The 14,345-nt window shown below is 39.6% G+C and overlaps 1 protein-coding gene across 6 annotated transcripts in view; it reads right to left on the reverse strand.

Annotated features, from left to right (window-relative positions):
- Positions 1 to 3,455: 3,455 nt before the first annotated feature.
- The window catches only part of LOC103622910 (PDZ and LIM domain protein 5), a 56,787-nt gene continuing 45,897 nt past the window's right edge, over positions 3,456 to 14,345 (reverse strand). For all 6 annotated transcript variants that reach the window (XM_017745128.1, XM_017745127.1, XM_017745124.1 and 3 more), the window contains 4 exons: positions 12,980 to 13,160; positions 11,829 to 11,949; positions 7,531 to 7,646; positions 3,456 to 6,902 (listed from right to left, as the gene is read on the reverse strand). In XM_017745128.1, coding sequence (XP_017600617.1) covers positions 6,813 to 6,902; positions 7,531 to 7,646; positions 11,829 to 11,949; positions 12,980 to 13,160 — 508 coding nt within the window. In that variant the 3' untranslated portion in view covers positions 3,456 to 6,812. The remainder of the gene's footprint in view (positions 6,903 to 7,530; positions 7,647 to 11,828; positions 11,950 to 12,979; positions 13,161 to 14,345) is intronic.

A 14,345-nucleotide genomic window follows, 5' to 3' on the forward strand; every position in this document is an offset into this window, starting at 1 on the left:
GAGGGGGGTAGCATATCACAGGCTTCATCAGAGCATCCTCAGAAACTGATTGCCACCACAGACATCCACTTGGAAAAAATGAAAAAGAAGCATCAAAAAATAACGTGCAAGATTTAAAGACAAATTTGCAGCCTTATTGTAGCATCATTTAACTTCCACTTATACACACTGATTTATTCCAGAGAAAGTCCAACATATTTTCTTCCCCAGATAACACTTGTCTGAATTTCCCAGTAGTCCTCTACTGATTGTCAGTGGGTACCCCATGAGGAAAAAGAAGTCACACTTTCTTTAGCAGATTAACTTCACTGTGGTTGTTTAAAGCCAAGTGTAAGTCCAAGATTGGAACCTAGGTAAAAGGAAATCCTGATAAAACCAAGGACCAAACCCTTAGTGTAATTCTGATCTCACTCACTAGACAAATGTAAGCACAAAATTAGAGTAGCTTTGATGCCAGACATTTTTAACTTGGAGGGGAATAAGTTGAAATCAGTGAGGTTGTACCCGCTTAGGTTATCCATGATTTTGGCCCTCTACTTGTTTTCATGTGTTTCCCTTTTGCTTGATGGATTTTGAGGGAATTAAAGACTTTATGTGGGATATAGTATCTCGAGTTATTTTTCCGGCGGAAACTTCTGGGTGGGAAAACTTGACACTTCGGAAAGTGTGCCAAAATTTAGCACAAGTTTATATTTACCAAAGGAACATTTGACATTTCATTGATGCATCACAAAGAGAAATAAGGGACACACCTGACAGGATTATCTCATACTGAAATGTTTTAAGACAAACAATGGCACTGCCTGGCAGAAGAAAAAGCGAAGCAAAGGCAGGAGAACTGAAAAGGAAACAACTGTGACCCTGTGGAAAGTGTGAGTTCCTCAGAGCACAATGATACAATCCTTAGCCTCACAGTACAGGAGAAACCTTTTAAAGTACACCCAAAATGCTAGATATTTTTCAATAGTTCAAGGTATTAACAGTGCAAATACAAAGGTGCTTTATTACAACTTGCATACCCTATCATCTCAAGCATTTTTTAAAAAATCAGCCATGCATAAATTTTAGTGTGGTGATGTTAAATTTCTTTAGAGATGTTTTTGCTTTCACTCCATCTTATTATAACAAGCTGTTCTCACACAACTTTCACGAGATCTCTAATGACACAGTGGTTTTCTATCCCCAAACTGCCATATATAAAATAGATGGGGGCTTATCAGAGATTGGCTCTATTTTTCAGTTTCCTATCTAAGCCAACCTCAACTTTCCTGGCAAATGATAATGAAAAAGACCATTAAGCAAAGCGATAAAGAATAATATAAAAGCTCGTTATAAGCCCAATTCATAAAATTACAAGCTGTAGTGTGCAGTATGCACAAGTAAAACTGAAAACCAAGTTCAAGCATACCAAACGAGATTATAAATTAGCTGTTGTTTTTCTGTCTGAGAAAAGCCATTCTTTAATGAGCTTGGAAACACAGCTAAATATTTTCTTTCATAAATGCAAGAAAAAGCCATACCACTTTTGAGACTTCTGCTGGGCAGCTTTTTCTCGTCTCTCTTTTCCTCTTTTAAATTTTAAATACTGCATAGGAACCATTTGCTCTATGAGATTCCCACAGTTAGGACCAAACCCTTCTCAGAGGAATTTTGGCACCTTATTAATTAGCTGGTTATGAGAAGGAGCTGCACTCTTTCAGTGACTCCTATTTTGCCATCAGTAAAGTGTGATACCATAATAAATTTCCATCAAGCAAACTATTTCTGGTAATTCCCCCTAATTAACACCAGACTGCTAATAATAAATTAGGCCCTATGTGTTTCTGATATAACCAAGATCTTGTCTGAGCACAAGATATTAACCAACGTCCCAAGAAAGTAAAACTTGAACCTAAATTAAGCCTTTGCTGGTAAAAAGGATTTATAAGCAATTTTGTGAGAAACCCTTTGAAGATCTCATATAGGGCATTTTGACCAGCAAATATTTTGAGTGACAGAGAGATTTGTTCTGTGCTGAGCAGTGAAAGTGGATTTATTGTGAAAACACACCATTGAGTTTTAAGCCTATAAATCTTACACTGGATTACAACATCTTAATGAATGAATGACAGATCTCTTTTTTTTTTTGGTCGGTGCATTTTAATGTTACACGATGTTGTGATTGATAGAAACCAAACCTTTGCCATTAAAATGTCAAATGCAGACTTCATGCCTTTAAAAATTTGGCTTCTGGAGCTTAATGTACTGTTTGCAAATAGACTTGCATTTGTCTCGCTCATAGCCTAAACACTGAAGGGGAGGCAAGTTTTCTGTAAAGTTGCCTCTAAATTTTATAGAGCTGTGTGCAGTGTTTTCCTTTGCCTGTGTAAATAAAGGTAGAAAACAACAGTGCATTTGCCTGGTTAAGAGATGCTCAGCTAAGGGGATTCTTACCAGACTGGTATTATCATGAAGGAATTGGCCATGTTAGAGCAGACGTTTAAGTGTCCCGCAGTGAAAACAGAGACTGCTGCAGGCCAAGGCTACGTAAAGTACCAGACAATGCTTGCCAGAGCAGGCTGCATTTCCTCGGACAGTGTCAACTTAGGAAAAATATTAAACCTTTCCAGACAAACAGTGCAAAGTATTCTGGATGGGCAGCAGAATGGAGTAAGGATAGCAAATAAACAGTAATTGGCCAAAGTAAGTTTTACATTGTTACATATTCTACAGTGTTCAACATGGTATTTACATCTTTCCATCCATCTCGAGAAAAGATGAAGAATCAGAGACTCACCGAGGTTGGAAGGGACCTTGACTAGTCCAAGGGCTGTGTCCAGTCGGGTTTTGAGTACCTTCCTGTATAGAGACTCCACAATCTCTCTGGGCAACCTGTGCCAATGTCTGACCACCCTCACAGTTGAGGTATCACTACATACCAAGCCTGGCTCTGTTTCCTTGACTCCCCAATCAAGGTATTCATATACGTTGATGAGATTCCCCCTGAGTCCCCTCTTGTCCTGGCTGAGCAGTCCCAGCTCTCTCAGCCTCTCCTTGTATGACAAATGCTCCATGCCCCTTACCATCTTCCTGGCTCTTTACTCCAGTATGGCCATGTCTCTGGTACTGGTGAGACCAGCACTGGACTCAGCTCTCCAGATGGGTCTCATCAAGGCTGAGCAGAGAAGGATCACCTTCTCCCATCTGCTGGCAATGCTCTGCCTAATGGACCCCAGGAGGCCAGTGGTCTTCCTTGTCACAGAGGAGTTATCACTGGCTCATGGTCACCTCGGTGTCACCAGGACCCCCTGGTCCTTCCCTATAAAACAAAGCGCCATTCTAAAAAAACCACAAGACCTGAAGAATGAGCAGCTCAAATGCTATCTATTGCTGTGTACAATCATGGCTTTCCTTTACTGACTATGATTCAGGAAAAGAAAATATCCAACAACCACAAAATAAGTGAGGACAGAGAATTTCAAGTTTTGAGTAGGGTTTATTTGCTTGTTATGTTTTTCAATTATAATTACACTTGCAAACGTGAACAGCCAAAATTTAATGCCAGAGATTATTAAACACAAGCAAAGAAATCACCAGGATTTAACAGCTGGTAGTTTAGCATAAAACAGTGTTTGAAAAGTAGCTCACATGGCTAGATGATGCAAGTAGCTCTGTGAAGAAACAAGTACACAATTAACAGACCAACACACACTGAACCACAACTCAACTCCTCCTTTTAAGTTGATTGAATTGTTATATTAAGCATTTATATTTACATGTAATCCTGAATTATTTCATTACAACATAGTGAAACTGTCATCATGGATCAATTATTCACTTATAAAGACATTCTACCTTCAAACAGGGTTAAGCCAAATTCTCTCACAGGCAGTTTTGAAAGAAAAACAATGACTGACTGAAAATGCATGCAAAAATCTACAGTAGTTAGGTTACTAATATATCTCTCCTGACTCTGTAACATTCCCTCATAACATGAATGCTATATGTGTGCAGTTGGGAATCCCACAAAATCCCCAAATGATGATGGAATAATGCTGGGTTTTGCTATGTCAAGCCTGCATTCAAATGCACGTATATAAGTACGTCTCTCAATGCACAGGCATTCGTGTGCATGTAGAGAGAAGTATTTTTAAACACATACACTCAGACCCCAAAAGACTGTAGAGGTAAAGGCAGGCTTACAAATAAAACAAAATAATACCAGGATGAAATAGTTCTAAACAACAACAAAAATAGGTAATAAATATTCAGTGAGATATATGGCATTATTATAAAGTGCTCTACTAAAATCTCACTTATTAAAATAATGATAAAAATTATGTTCCTTTTAGTTGATTTATATAATTTGGTAAAGCCATTAAATATTCATTATCTATCAGTGACTCTATGCTTCCTTTAAAATTTTAAACAAATAGATAAAAGCAGAAATTAAAAGGCAAAGCACCTAAATGAAGCACTTCTATTGGAGCCTTTCAGGCTTTTGTCCTCAAATTCACTAACAACCACAAAATTTCAAACCCTAGAGCATACAAATCAAAAAATAAAATTCCAATTAAAATTATGAGGCTAAACAAAATTTGATTGGATTTTAAGGATAACGACAAACTGAGAAGTTTTTATCCTACATTAAAATGGCAAGGTTTGAATCACAGAAATTACTGAACAACTTTTCTTGTGCATTTCCCCCCTCTTTCCTCACGCATGTGCAATAAAGCTCCAGTGAAACCTAGTCTGTAGGTCCCATTTCTCCACATCCCACTTAATTCTAAAAGCAACCTGGCTTAGATGTTACTGTATCTTGTCCAGTCTGCTTCCACCCTTCTAATTTTCAGCCAAACTCACAAAAGGGTACATCTACAAGAGTGTAAACATCTTCAACAGCTTTATACCGTACCACCAAATTTCTTCTTATTTACCAACATTCACCAAATTTACCAAATTTCTTCTGTACCACTGGAAGTTAAAAAAGAAATGTGGTAATATTGAAAAAAAAACCAACTTCAGGAAATAAAGTGAAACAGTCCCACAATGTGAACCTGTCTCACTGAATTAATAAAAAGCCAAATATCTTTTCATATCTCAGTACAGTAATTTTGGTTTTCTTTCCTCCTCTTTTGTTGATGTTCCTCATTACAATTGCTTTACTCAACCATGGTAAATTTTTGTGACTTCTTTATCCATGGTTTTATGGATAAAACTATCCTTTGAATCAGTAAAAAAACCCCACAACAACAAAACCAGTAAATGGTTATGTTTAATGTCTCCTAGAAAGAGCACTAAAGACTAACAATTCAGCTCTGACACCCCAGTTGAATCAAACAGCATGTAAATTCAGTTGCCTTCAGGAATCTGCTCTGGTCCCAAGAGAGCCCCCTTCTCTGTTGTGCAATTCTTTGAAGCGAAATTCACCCTGTGCAGAGGGCCACCACCTCCTCCCTGCCTGCCTGCAATTGCTCCAGACCAGTTAAGCCCTAATTTGAGGCTAAGGGGGACTGAGCTGGTGCACTGGTCTTGCGCTGCCTCTCTGTGCAAACGTGAAATTCTTATCAAGCCACAGAATTGGCTGATTTGGCTCGCAGTAAATGCATAATGACAGCATTGTCTCTCTGGTCCCTTGCAAGATCTGAGAGATACTGAGCTGCTTAAACCACTGTAGTATTATTTAACAATACATTCCCTACAGCTGGAAGAAAAGAGAAAAAATAAAACCTAAACTAATTAAAGTCCTAACAGCTGAGCAAGAAAGTTAAGTTTTCAGTACGCTACCTGGCACACCACCAATATACATATTCATGAGCTACATGGTAAAGAATGTACTGAGAAAAAAACCAGCGTCCTCAGTTGCACTTCAGCAGCTTCCCTCATTCAACACCAGAATCTCACATTCTGGATACAAAACACTGTTACCTGCAGATTCAGCACAATTTCCCCTTTCCAAGGCACTTAAAGCTACCTAAAACCTGAACTGCAAACAGAAGAGTTGAAATCCCGGCTCCCTTAAGATTCGATCTGACATTTTCACCCTATCAAACACACCCTCAGCAGCAGGGGGTTTTGGCTAGTGTTCTGGTAGCACGTGAGTTACAGAAAAGTATCCCATTTATGTTTTCTTTTAAGTGGCATCTTCTAAACTATTCTTTTTCACCAGCATAGCAACATGCTATGTAAATGCTTTGTAAAAATCTCTGTCCTCTGCAAACCCATCAGAAATTTAACTGCAAAGGCACAGGTACATGTAATTGTGTAGGAGGCTATATGCACATAAGATAGATTTAAAAAATCTAAAATTAGATTATATTTTAAAAAATTATATTTGTAACTCTATATTTTGTGTAATCTTGTCTTTGAGTTCCTTTTAATGGAGTTTAGCTGCAATACTTCTGGACACACTTTAAAAACATCACTGAAATAAAGTGATCTGGATTGCGGAATCCAATCTCCTTTTATTTGCTGAATAGCAGCAAGACCAAGACTTCTAATAGCAGGTATTTATTTTTATAGATACTTCACTTCTCATAATGAAACAGATATAAATGTGGTCATAAAATCATGAAACACAGTAATGTGCAAAGTGTAGAGATAAAGACACTAATTGTTTGGCTTGGGTGCAATTCCTAATACCTTTCTTTTTACGAAGCAGAACTGTAAATGATAAATGCTCTGAAAAATTAGTGTACAATCCCTTCTGCAAGTTTCCACATCTCTCTCCCATTTTAGAAAAATTGTATATAAATAATTTTAACCAATTATTGAGTATGGACATTTTAACCTTTCTGCTCAGTACATTTGTTACACAAGATGAGCTCCAAGCATCAGATGTTGATAGAGTGGGCATGTTTCTTGCACAGTGGCTTGTCCTTCTTGGAGAAGAAAGTCTGGCCCTCCAAACTGTCATTACATACCTGAAATGGGATAAAAAAAGAAAAGAACATCCAATTCAGACGGATGAATTACGCCATAACTATTCAGAATGCCAAATCATGGTATTGCTCTATGCACAAATATATTTAAAGAGTAAGAATTATCTTTTTTTTAGGGATCCTCTTTTTATGTAATACTAGTGGTTGGTGTAAGCATAACCTTTCTTAAGACAACAGGTGTTTAAGTGGGAGCAGAGTTAGGTTCAGAATTTAAGTAAAAAACCCCAATCATTAAGACTGGGGCTTCTTTTTTTGGTTTTTTTGGTCATACAATATTAGCAAGCAATACCTTGGCTACAGTGTCCTTATGTCAAAAGCACTCTTGCTACTTTGGAAACACAGCCCATTCCCTTACAACCTTCGACACTTGCTCTGAGGAAGTAAACATCGAGGGTTAAATGCCGGCACACCAGGCTGCAGCCCAGGACACCTTCGCTCGCACGCGTGCCAAAGGCTTACAATAGCAACACACCTTCCAAATAACTGGGAAAGCACTTTTTGTTTGGGCTCAGGGGACTGAGAGAGGTTAGAGCTGTTAACTCCCATATGGGTCAGGTTAGCACGAGCACTGCTGCCAGGGCTTGTTTAAAGGTAGACCAGCTTTACTTACGGAGCATACAAAGCAAGTGTCATGCCAAGTGTGGCCCAGAGCTTCAAGAAACCTGTCCCCAGCTTCAATGGGGAATTCACAGCCATGGCACATCGTACCAAAAAGGGCATAGTAATCTGCAAAGAGATACAAACAGGTTTTAAAGCATATGCAGAAAGGTGAGGCTGACCCCTTGAGAGCTTTGCTCTTTTCTTTCACTGGCAATAGGTTCAGACTTGCTGAGGTTTATAAGACTCAGTATATTAAATAAAAAGCTCCTAGATCGAAAGACTGGGATGTTGATTTCTCCTTGCTAATTCAGTTTTCTTCCTCATTCTTTCAAGTGGGCAATGCTTCCATCTTCCCGGTGTTTCATTTCCTTGAGATCAACAGTGTGCTGGAGAGGGGGAAATGTGTGCTCCTTGCAGAGCACCCACGTGAACTCTACGTGTTCCTTACATTCTCTCCAACTCTGCTTTGAAAGCACACTCCAGCTGTTCACACTACAGACCTCCTCAGAGAGTAATGAACTCCTACCTACTTTCTGGCACAATAGTTGCCCCAGACTGCACTACTCAAAACCATGTAATCATTAGGGCTCTGTGCTAACTAGAGTCTAGAAATTTGGATCAAGTTGGAATACCTTTCTAGTCACTAGAGTTTATTACATGGCTTTTAAAAAAAACCAACAAAATGACAAAACAAATCCCCAAAACAAACAAACAAACCCTTCCTCTTCATTACTATGAAGAACAAGAAGCTCCTCCAGCAATCCCAGGGAGAAGGGACTAAAACAAATGACATTGAACCATTCATATTCCCCACCCCAAGTTGTCCGGTCTTTTTCACTTATTTCAACTCTCAAACATCCCATTCTAGGAAGCAAATGTTTTATTCCTGCAGAGACAACAGTGGCATTACTGCTATAGCATGAGAGAATTTGGGACCAGCACGCTACCACAGCAATCACGTCATGCAGCATTGTGTCTCCATAGGATGAACTACAGTCAAAGTGACAGCCATAATGAAACTTTGGACTCCATCTACCAGTTAACAGAGTGTTACTACCATAATAACACTCTGACAGGGAAATTGATGCCAGGGGTTGTTTTCAAAGGAGAATTATAAGGGGTGGGAAGCGGAGTAGAAGTGGATTTCGTTTCTCACCTAGACTATACAGACCTGCTGAAGCTCTAATGCTTACTACAACAGAGCCCACAGAAGATCATCGGATGTGTCAAGCCCAAGAGAAAAGTCCTGGTTTTGTTTAGTAAGACAGCGTTTTGTGTGATGACCTCCCTCAAAATGCATCCTCGTAGAAGATATCTCAACAGGATGGGGAACACAAGTGCTCTGGAATTGCAAAGCCCTCGATGGCTGCCAGTGGCAAGAAACTGTTTCACCGATCACCTCCATGCTACTGGAATGAATTTTTAAGTGTTTAAGAAGAAAGACAATAAAAACATCAAATGGTACAACAGAACTGTGCAAAACCCCTGAAGGACACAGTCTCATGACCATACTCTTTCAGCCCTTTGCATTTGTGATCATAGAGAATCTTACCGATATTTTCCTGGTGCTGGCAGTTAAAACCTTCTGTAAGTTGGCCTGTGGTTGTGTTGATAAGTTTATTGGCTTTTCTTCTGAAGAAAGGGCAGTAGATAAGGCAGAATGAAGGGCATCAGCTTTCTTTTGCATGCTTGAATTGCGATACCACAGAAGCCTTCCAAGGCAGACTTCTTACATAGTCACATATCAGTACTTCCTGCACACAGCACTTTCAAAACTAGGCTACTAACTCTGCACTTCAAAAAAGTTCAAAGTTGTAGATATCTGGACTTTTAATTCAATTTTAGCCTCAACATCTAAACCCAGAACATTCTGCAGATTAAACCCCTTTTAATACTAATAGCTGCTGCTGTTGTAATTTCAAGTAGAGATTTAAAATTAGAACTCTCCTTTGCACTAGGAAGAAGGAAAGTTGGCAATGACATTTACTCCTTATTTCTTTAAAATTAGTCATAGACTCAAAACTCCAGCTGGACTGAAAGTCTTTGAAAAATTAATATAACTCAAATTAACATCTAGTTAGCGAGCCAGAGCCATTACAAAGTATCACTGCCAATAACACCTCACAGATTGTGTCTGCACTAACTTGTGCTAGCAACTTTCTATCTCAGAAATAAACTTTGCAAGAAGTGTAGTATACTTGATATCTTACCACAGCTTTTCCTGCTCACAGTATAGAAAAAGGCACATTTTGCACAGGAATTGTAAAAGTAGCACAAATCAATGCACTGCACAACATGTGGGTCATTTGGTGGCAGGAACAAGAATTGAACCTTAAGAGAACAAAGCCTGTCATGAGCTTTCCACCCAAAGGAGAGTTATTGATTCCTCCAGTACTATTTTTGAATCATCAAATGGTTCCAAGATTAGGGGTTTCTCCTTGCTTCAGGATGAAATTTCACCGTGCTGTCACACTGGAGGATGCTGCTTGTATACGCATTTCCTCTGCTGCTCCACAAATTCAATAGAAGCAACACCCTACCCTACTTGTGTCACCAAGTTAGCAATAACCTACTGTGCCCTTTTGTATCTGCCAACACCTCATTAAAGCAGCTGTGACAAGAGGGATTTTGGATAAATTGGCCTCCTTCCCTCATGCTTACAGTACCTAACACTCTCCATGGCACCCACTGTGAGTAACTCTGGGATCAGTTCAGAGGGAAATCTTAGCTTCTAAGAGGTCATTAGAATTTCGTGCTAAATCTTTTCTGGTCAATCCATTTCCACATCTAGTGAAACTGAAATGTTCCTAAGAATAGAAGGAAAACCATAACAAGGGTCCAACTGACAGTTCCAACACAGCATGCACTGTGGAAACAGGTAATTTTGATATAAGTTTGTCTCTTTTCCATTTTGTGGGAATTGTTTTACAAATTGTTTATTTTTTCCTAGCTCAGAGGGGCACATGGAAAATTTTAAGCAAACTAGAAAACCAACTTAAATAAAAACTGTTCATAATAATAATAGGTTGACAAAAAGCTCAAGACAACCTGGCAATGTGCATTCACAGCCCAGAAAGCCAACTGTATCCTGGGCTACACCACAAGAGGAGTGGCCAGCAGGTGAGGGAGGGATTCTGAACCATCTACTCTGCTCTCCTGAAACTCTACTGGAAGTCCTGCATCCAGCAATGGGGCTCCCGAGATGGGATGGGTGAGGACCTGCTGGAGCAAGTCCAGAAAAGGTCACAAAGATGCTCAGAGGGCTGGATCTCCTCTCCTTTGAGGAAAGTCTTAAGAGTGTTATGGTTGTTCAGCCTGAAGAGAAGGCTCCAGGCAGACCTTACAGCACCTTCCAGTACCTGAAGGGGGCCTACAGGAAAGCTGGAGAGGGACTTTTTACCAGGACATGTAGTGACAGGACAAGGGGAAATGGCTTTAAACTGAAAGAGTACATTTATATCGGATAATAGGAAGACTTTTTTTTACTGTGAGGGTGGTGAGGCACTGGAACAGGTTTCCCAGAGCAGCTGTGGATTCCCCATTCCTGGAAATGTTCATGGCCAGCTGGATGGGGTTTTGAGCAACATGGTCTAGTGGAAGGCATCCCTGCCCATGGCAGGGGGGATGGAACTAGATGATCTTTAAGGTCCCTTCCAACCCAAACTATTCTATGATTCTATACAAAATGTTATGATGAGCCGGAGTGCTAAAAACCAAACCAGAAATGCTCTGAACTTCTAAGCCACATCATTCACATAATATTGCTCACCAGCATTTCAAGTGCTGTAATTGTATCACTGTATTTTTCCCCTGACGGTTTTTTTTATCCTTGATCCTGCAAAAAACAACCTGGACAGACTGCTTACTCTTGGAAGTCCCTCAGGCTGTGAATAAGGCTTTTCAGAGAAAAACATATTACTCCACTGGCATTTGCTCGTGTTTGGTAAATAAGCAGATTTAGGTAAACTTCAGATTATTTTAAAGCCAAGCAGAAAGTCACCCTAAAACTAACACTTTGATGTATCACTGATACTACAGCTGAGGACTTAATAGGAATAGGTAAATTCAGTGACAAGAAGCCTGCTGCTGCTGAAGCTGATGAAGAAATCCTCACCAACTCCTCCTGCTGCAAACTTAAAGTGTCTACAGCAGCTGTTGTTGCTTTGAATTGACATACCAAAGTTACATGAAATTGCTGGGGCACTTCTAATGTGAAGCTTGAGAAAAGGGAATTATTTTTTTCCCCAACCTTGCTGAGCTCTGCTCTCCTGCACAGCTGCAGTAAACTTTGGTTTTGCTGCTTCTTACCCGTCTCACAGTAGGGATCACCATCTTCTAAGTGAAAGACATTATTGCGGATGGGGTTATGACAGGCCACACACACGAAGCAGGAAACGTGCCAAGTTTGTTTCAAAGCATTTATTACTTCCTGTGGGGATTAGAAAAAAGTGTGAGGAACACATTATTTCGATGTGATGACTAGATTGTGGTAGCCATGCCTCCACACTTGATTCATTTCAAGAATACTTCGTTTCCTACTGCTACGTTGAAAGTGGGTTGTGCACGCAAGTTCTGCGATGTTAAACTTAATGAGGTGCTTTATTTATGGTACATCTCCTTATTTTTCATGAGCAATCCTTTGGGGTTTTTGGAAGGTTTGACATAGAGTTGGACAGATTTTAACAACTCATTTGTTCACATTCTTAATTTTAATCAACATCTCACCCATAATGGTCCCCTGAAATAAGAAAAGCAGCATCCCTGCCTTCTCCTGAAGTCTGTGAAGAGTTAATCCGAAGACATCACACAGAAAATCACGATTGCTTGTGTTGTTTTGGAAGATGCTATAGTGCCAAATATGACTTGAGAATTGTGCTGCCAGAGGCCTGCATGACCCCAGTTACACAAGAATGCAGACATATTGCTGTCTGCAGTGAAACAGCAGCCAATCAGCTGGCAGGCTCAAATGAGCCATATCAGTGCCGAGTAGGATAACTCGTCTTTCCATCTACATTGACGCTGGGAATATTTCAGTACTTCACATCTAGCCAAACAGTGTGTTCTTAATGCTCAGCTCACCTAAGGAGGATTATTTCTTTTTACTTCCCTCCCCCACTTCCCCCTTCATTCCCATTCCCAGTAAAAAGCTGCCAATTTAAAGTATTTTGCTCAAGAAAATTTGGTATTCGCAACAGCTACAGAACAGCTTCACAAAAACAGGAGCTGAGCTTGGAAGAGCCAAGGAAACTACAACACCTTTTCTCAAAGAGATTGAAAAGGTTCAACATTAGAAGATCCAAAGCCATATTTTGTATGTGATGGGAGCTGAAAAGGTGTGTCAAGAGTATGTTTGAAAGAACGCAGACTGGGTCAGGTAAAATGGAATTTCATTGCAGAGAAGCACTGAACACTGTGATTATTGTTCCCACCAAGAAACAGGCCGCTTGCTGGTCACTTACCCCAAGGATCTTCCTCTGGCACTTTGAACACTCAGGGGCAAAGAACTTCTCATAGCAGACCTCACAATACAGCATCCCTTTCTCTTCCACAAATCCAATGTAAGCCATGGAGGTTTTGCAGTGAGCACAATTAAACTCCTCTGGATGCCATGACTTTCCCAAAGCCACCAAGAAGGGTCCTCTGATTAGAAAGAAGAGATACTGTCAGCAAATGCACCTGGACTGGCTCCTGCAAAAGCTGTTAATAGACTTACCTGCAATAGCTCTGTGCCATTACTACACTGTTCACACACACTGCTCCATCCCTCTTTCTTCCTACAGGCCCTAAGAAAGCTCTGAGCGTTGACTGCATCCATCTCCACGGAACGATCTCCTCGAAACGTCTGCTCACAATAAACACTAATTCTTTTCACTTCACTGCATTTCAGAAATTTTGTTTAGAACTACATTAAATGCAGCACTGAAGTATCTGCTAGGGAAGGGAAGAAGGATGTTTCCCATGTTCCCAATTCCATCTACTGCAAAGAGATATTTGACTCAGCGACATGATCAACTCTCCTATAGTCTGCATTCATATTGAGACTACAAATATTAGTAGACTTGACCCCACTAGGAGCAGATAGCATCAGCTTCTTCTGAGACAAAAATTCAATCACTGTCCCTATTCAACAAGTTTCTTACAGGATAACCCATTCTAGTTATAGGACGAACTTTTTTGTATTAAAATAGGTAAATTTTTTCCTAAACACACTTTGTCTATCATTTGCAAATGCAAAATAACAATGCTTTTAATAGCATTTGTCTGGTTAATGAAATGCAGCTAATAGAAAAGAAATTCATCCATTTCTCAGTCAACAAGAACTTCTCAGTTCGTAACTCATGAATCCCAGTTATATATCATTGTCCCTATATTTATCTAAAATATATTCAGCATGTTAATTTCTTTAGTGAACACATTTACTTTAAACAGGTGCCTCCAAGGTCCCACCAACACTCAACCTTCCAGAATTTAGGTTTGAAATGAACTTTGTGGTTCATCTCCCTCACCAGATTTCCTGTTTTTGCAATACCAATAAAGATGTAATTCTTTCAAGCAGTGCTTCATTTCTTTTTTTTCCTGATCTAATACTGCAATGAAAAAAAACCTGAAAGGTACTAATATGACAACCTGCTTCTAAATACTTTTTTCGAAACCAAGTAAGCTACAAGAACATTTTTGTGTAAGATTTTCATATGAACAAAGCAAGAGCAATAAAGAAAAAAACCGAAACGAACAAGAAAAAACCCAAACAAACCCCCCAAATCTGCCTTGAAATTTGATTATGTAGACTCTAAAATGGAAATATAAGTGGGCTGAGGACAGAGG

The sequence above is a fragment of the Corvus brachyrhynchos genome, unplaced genomic scaffold (assembly GCF_000691975.1).
Source record: "Corvus brachyrhynchos isolate BGI_N302 unplaced genomic scaffold, ASM69197v1 scaffold249, whole genome shotgun sequence".
In the NCBI taxonomy this organism is placed as follows: Eukaryota; Metazoa; Chordata; class Aves; order Passeriformes; family Corvidae; genus Corvus; species Corvus brachyrhynchos.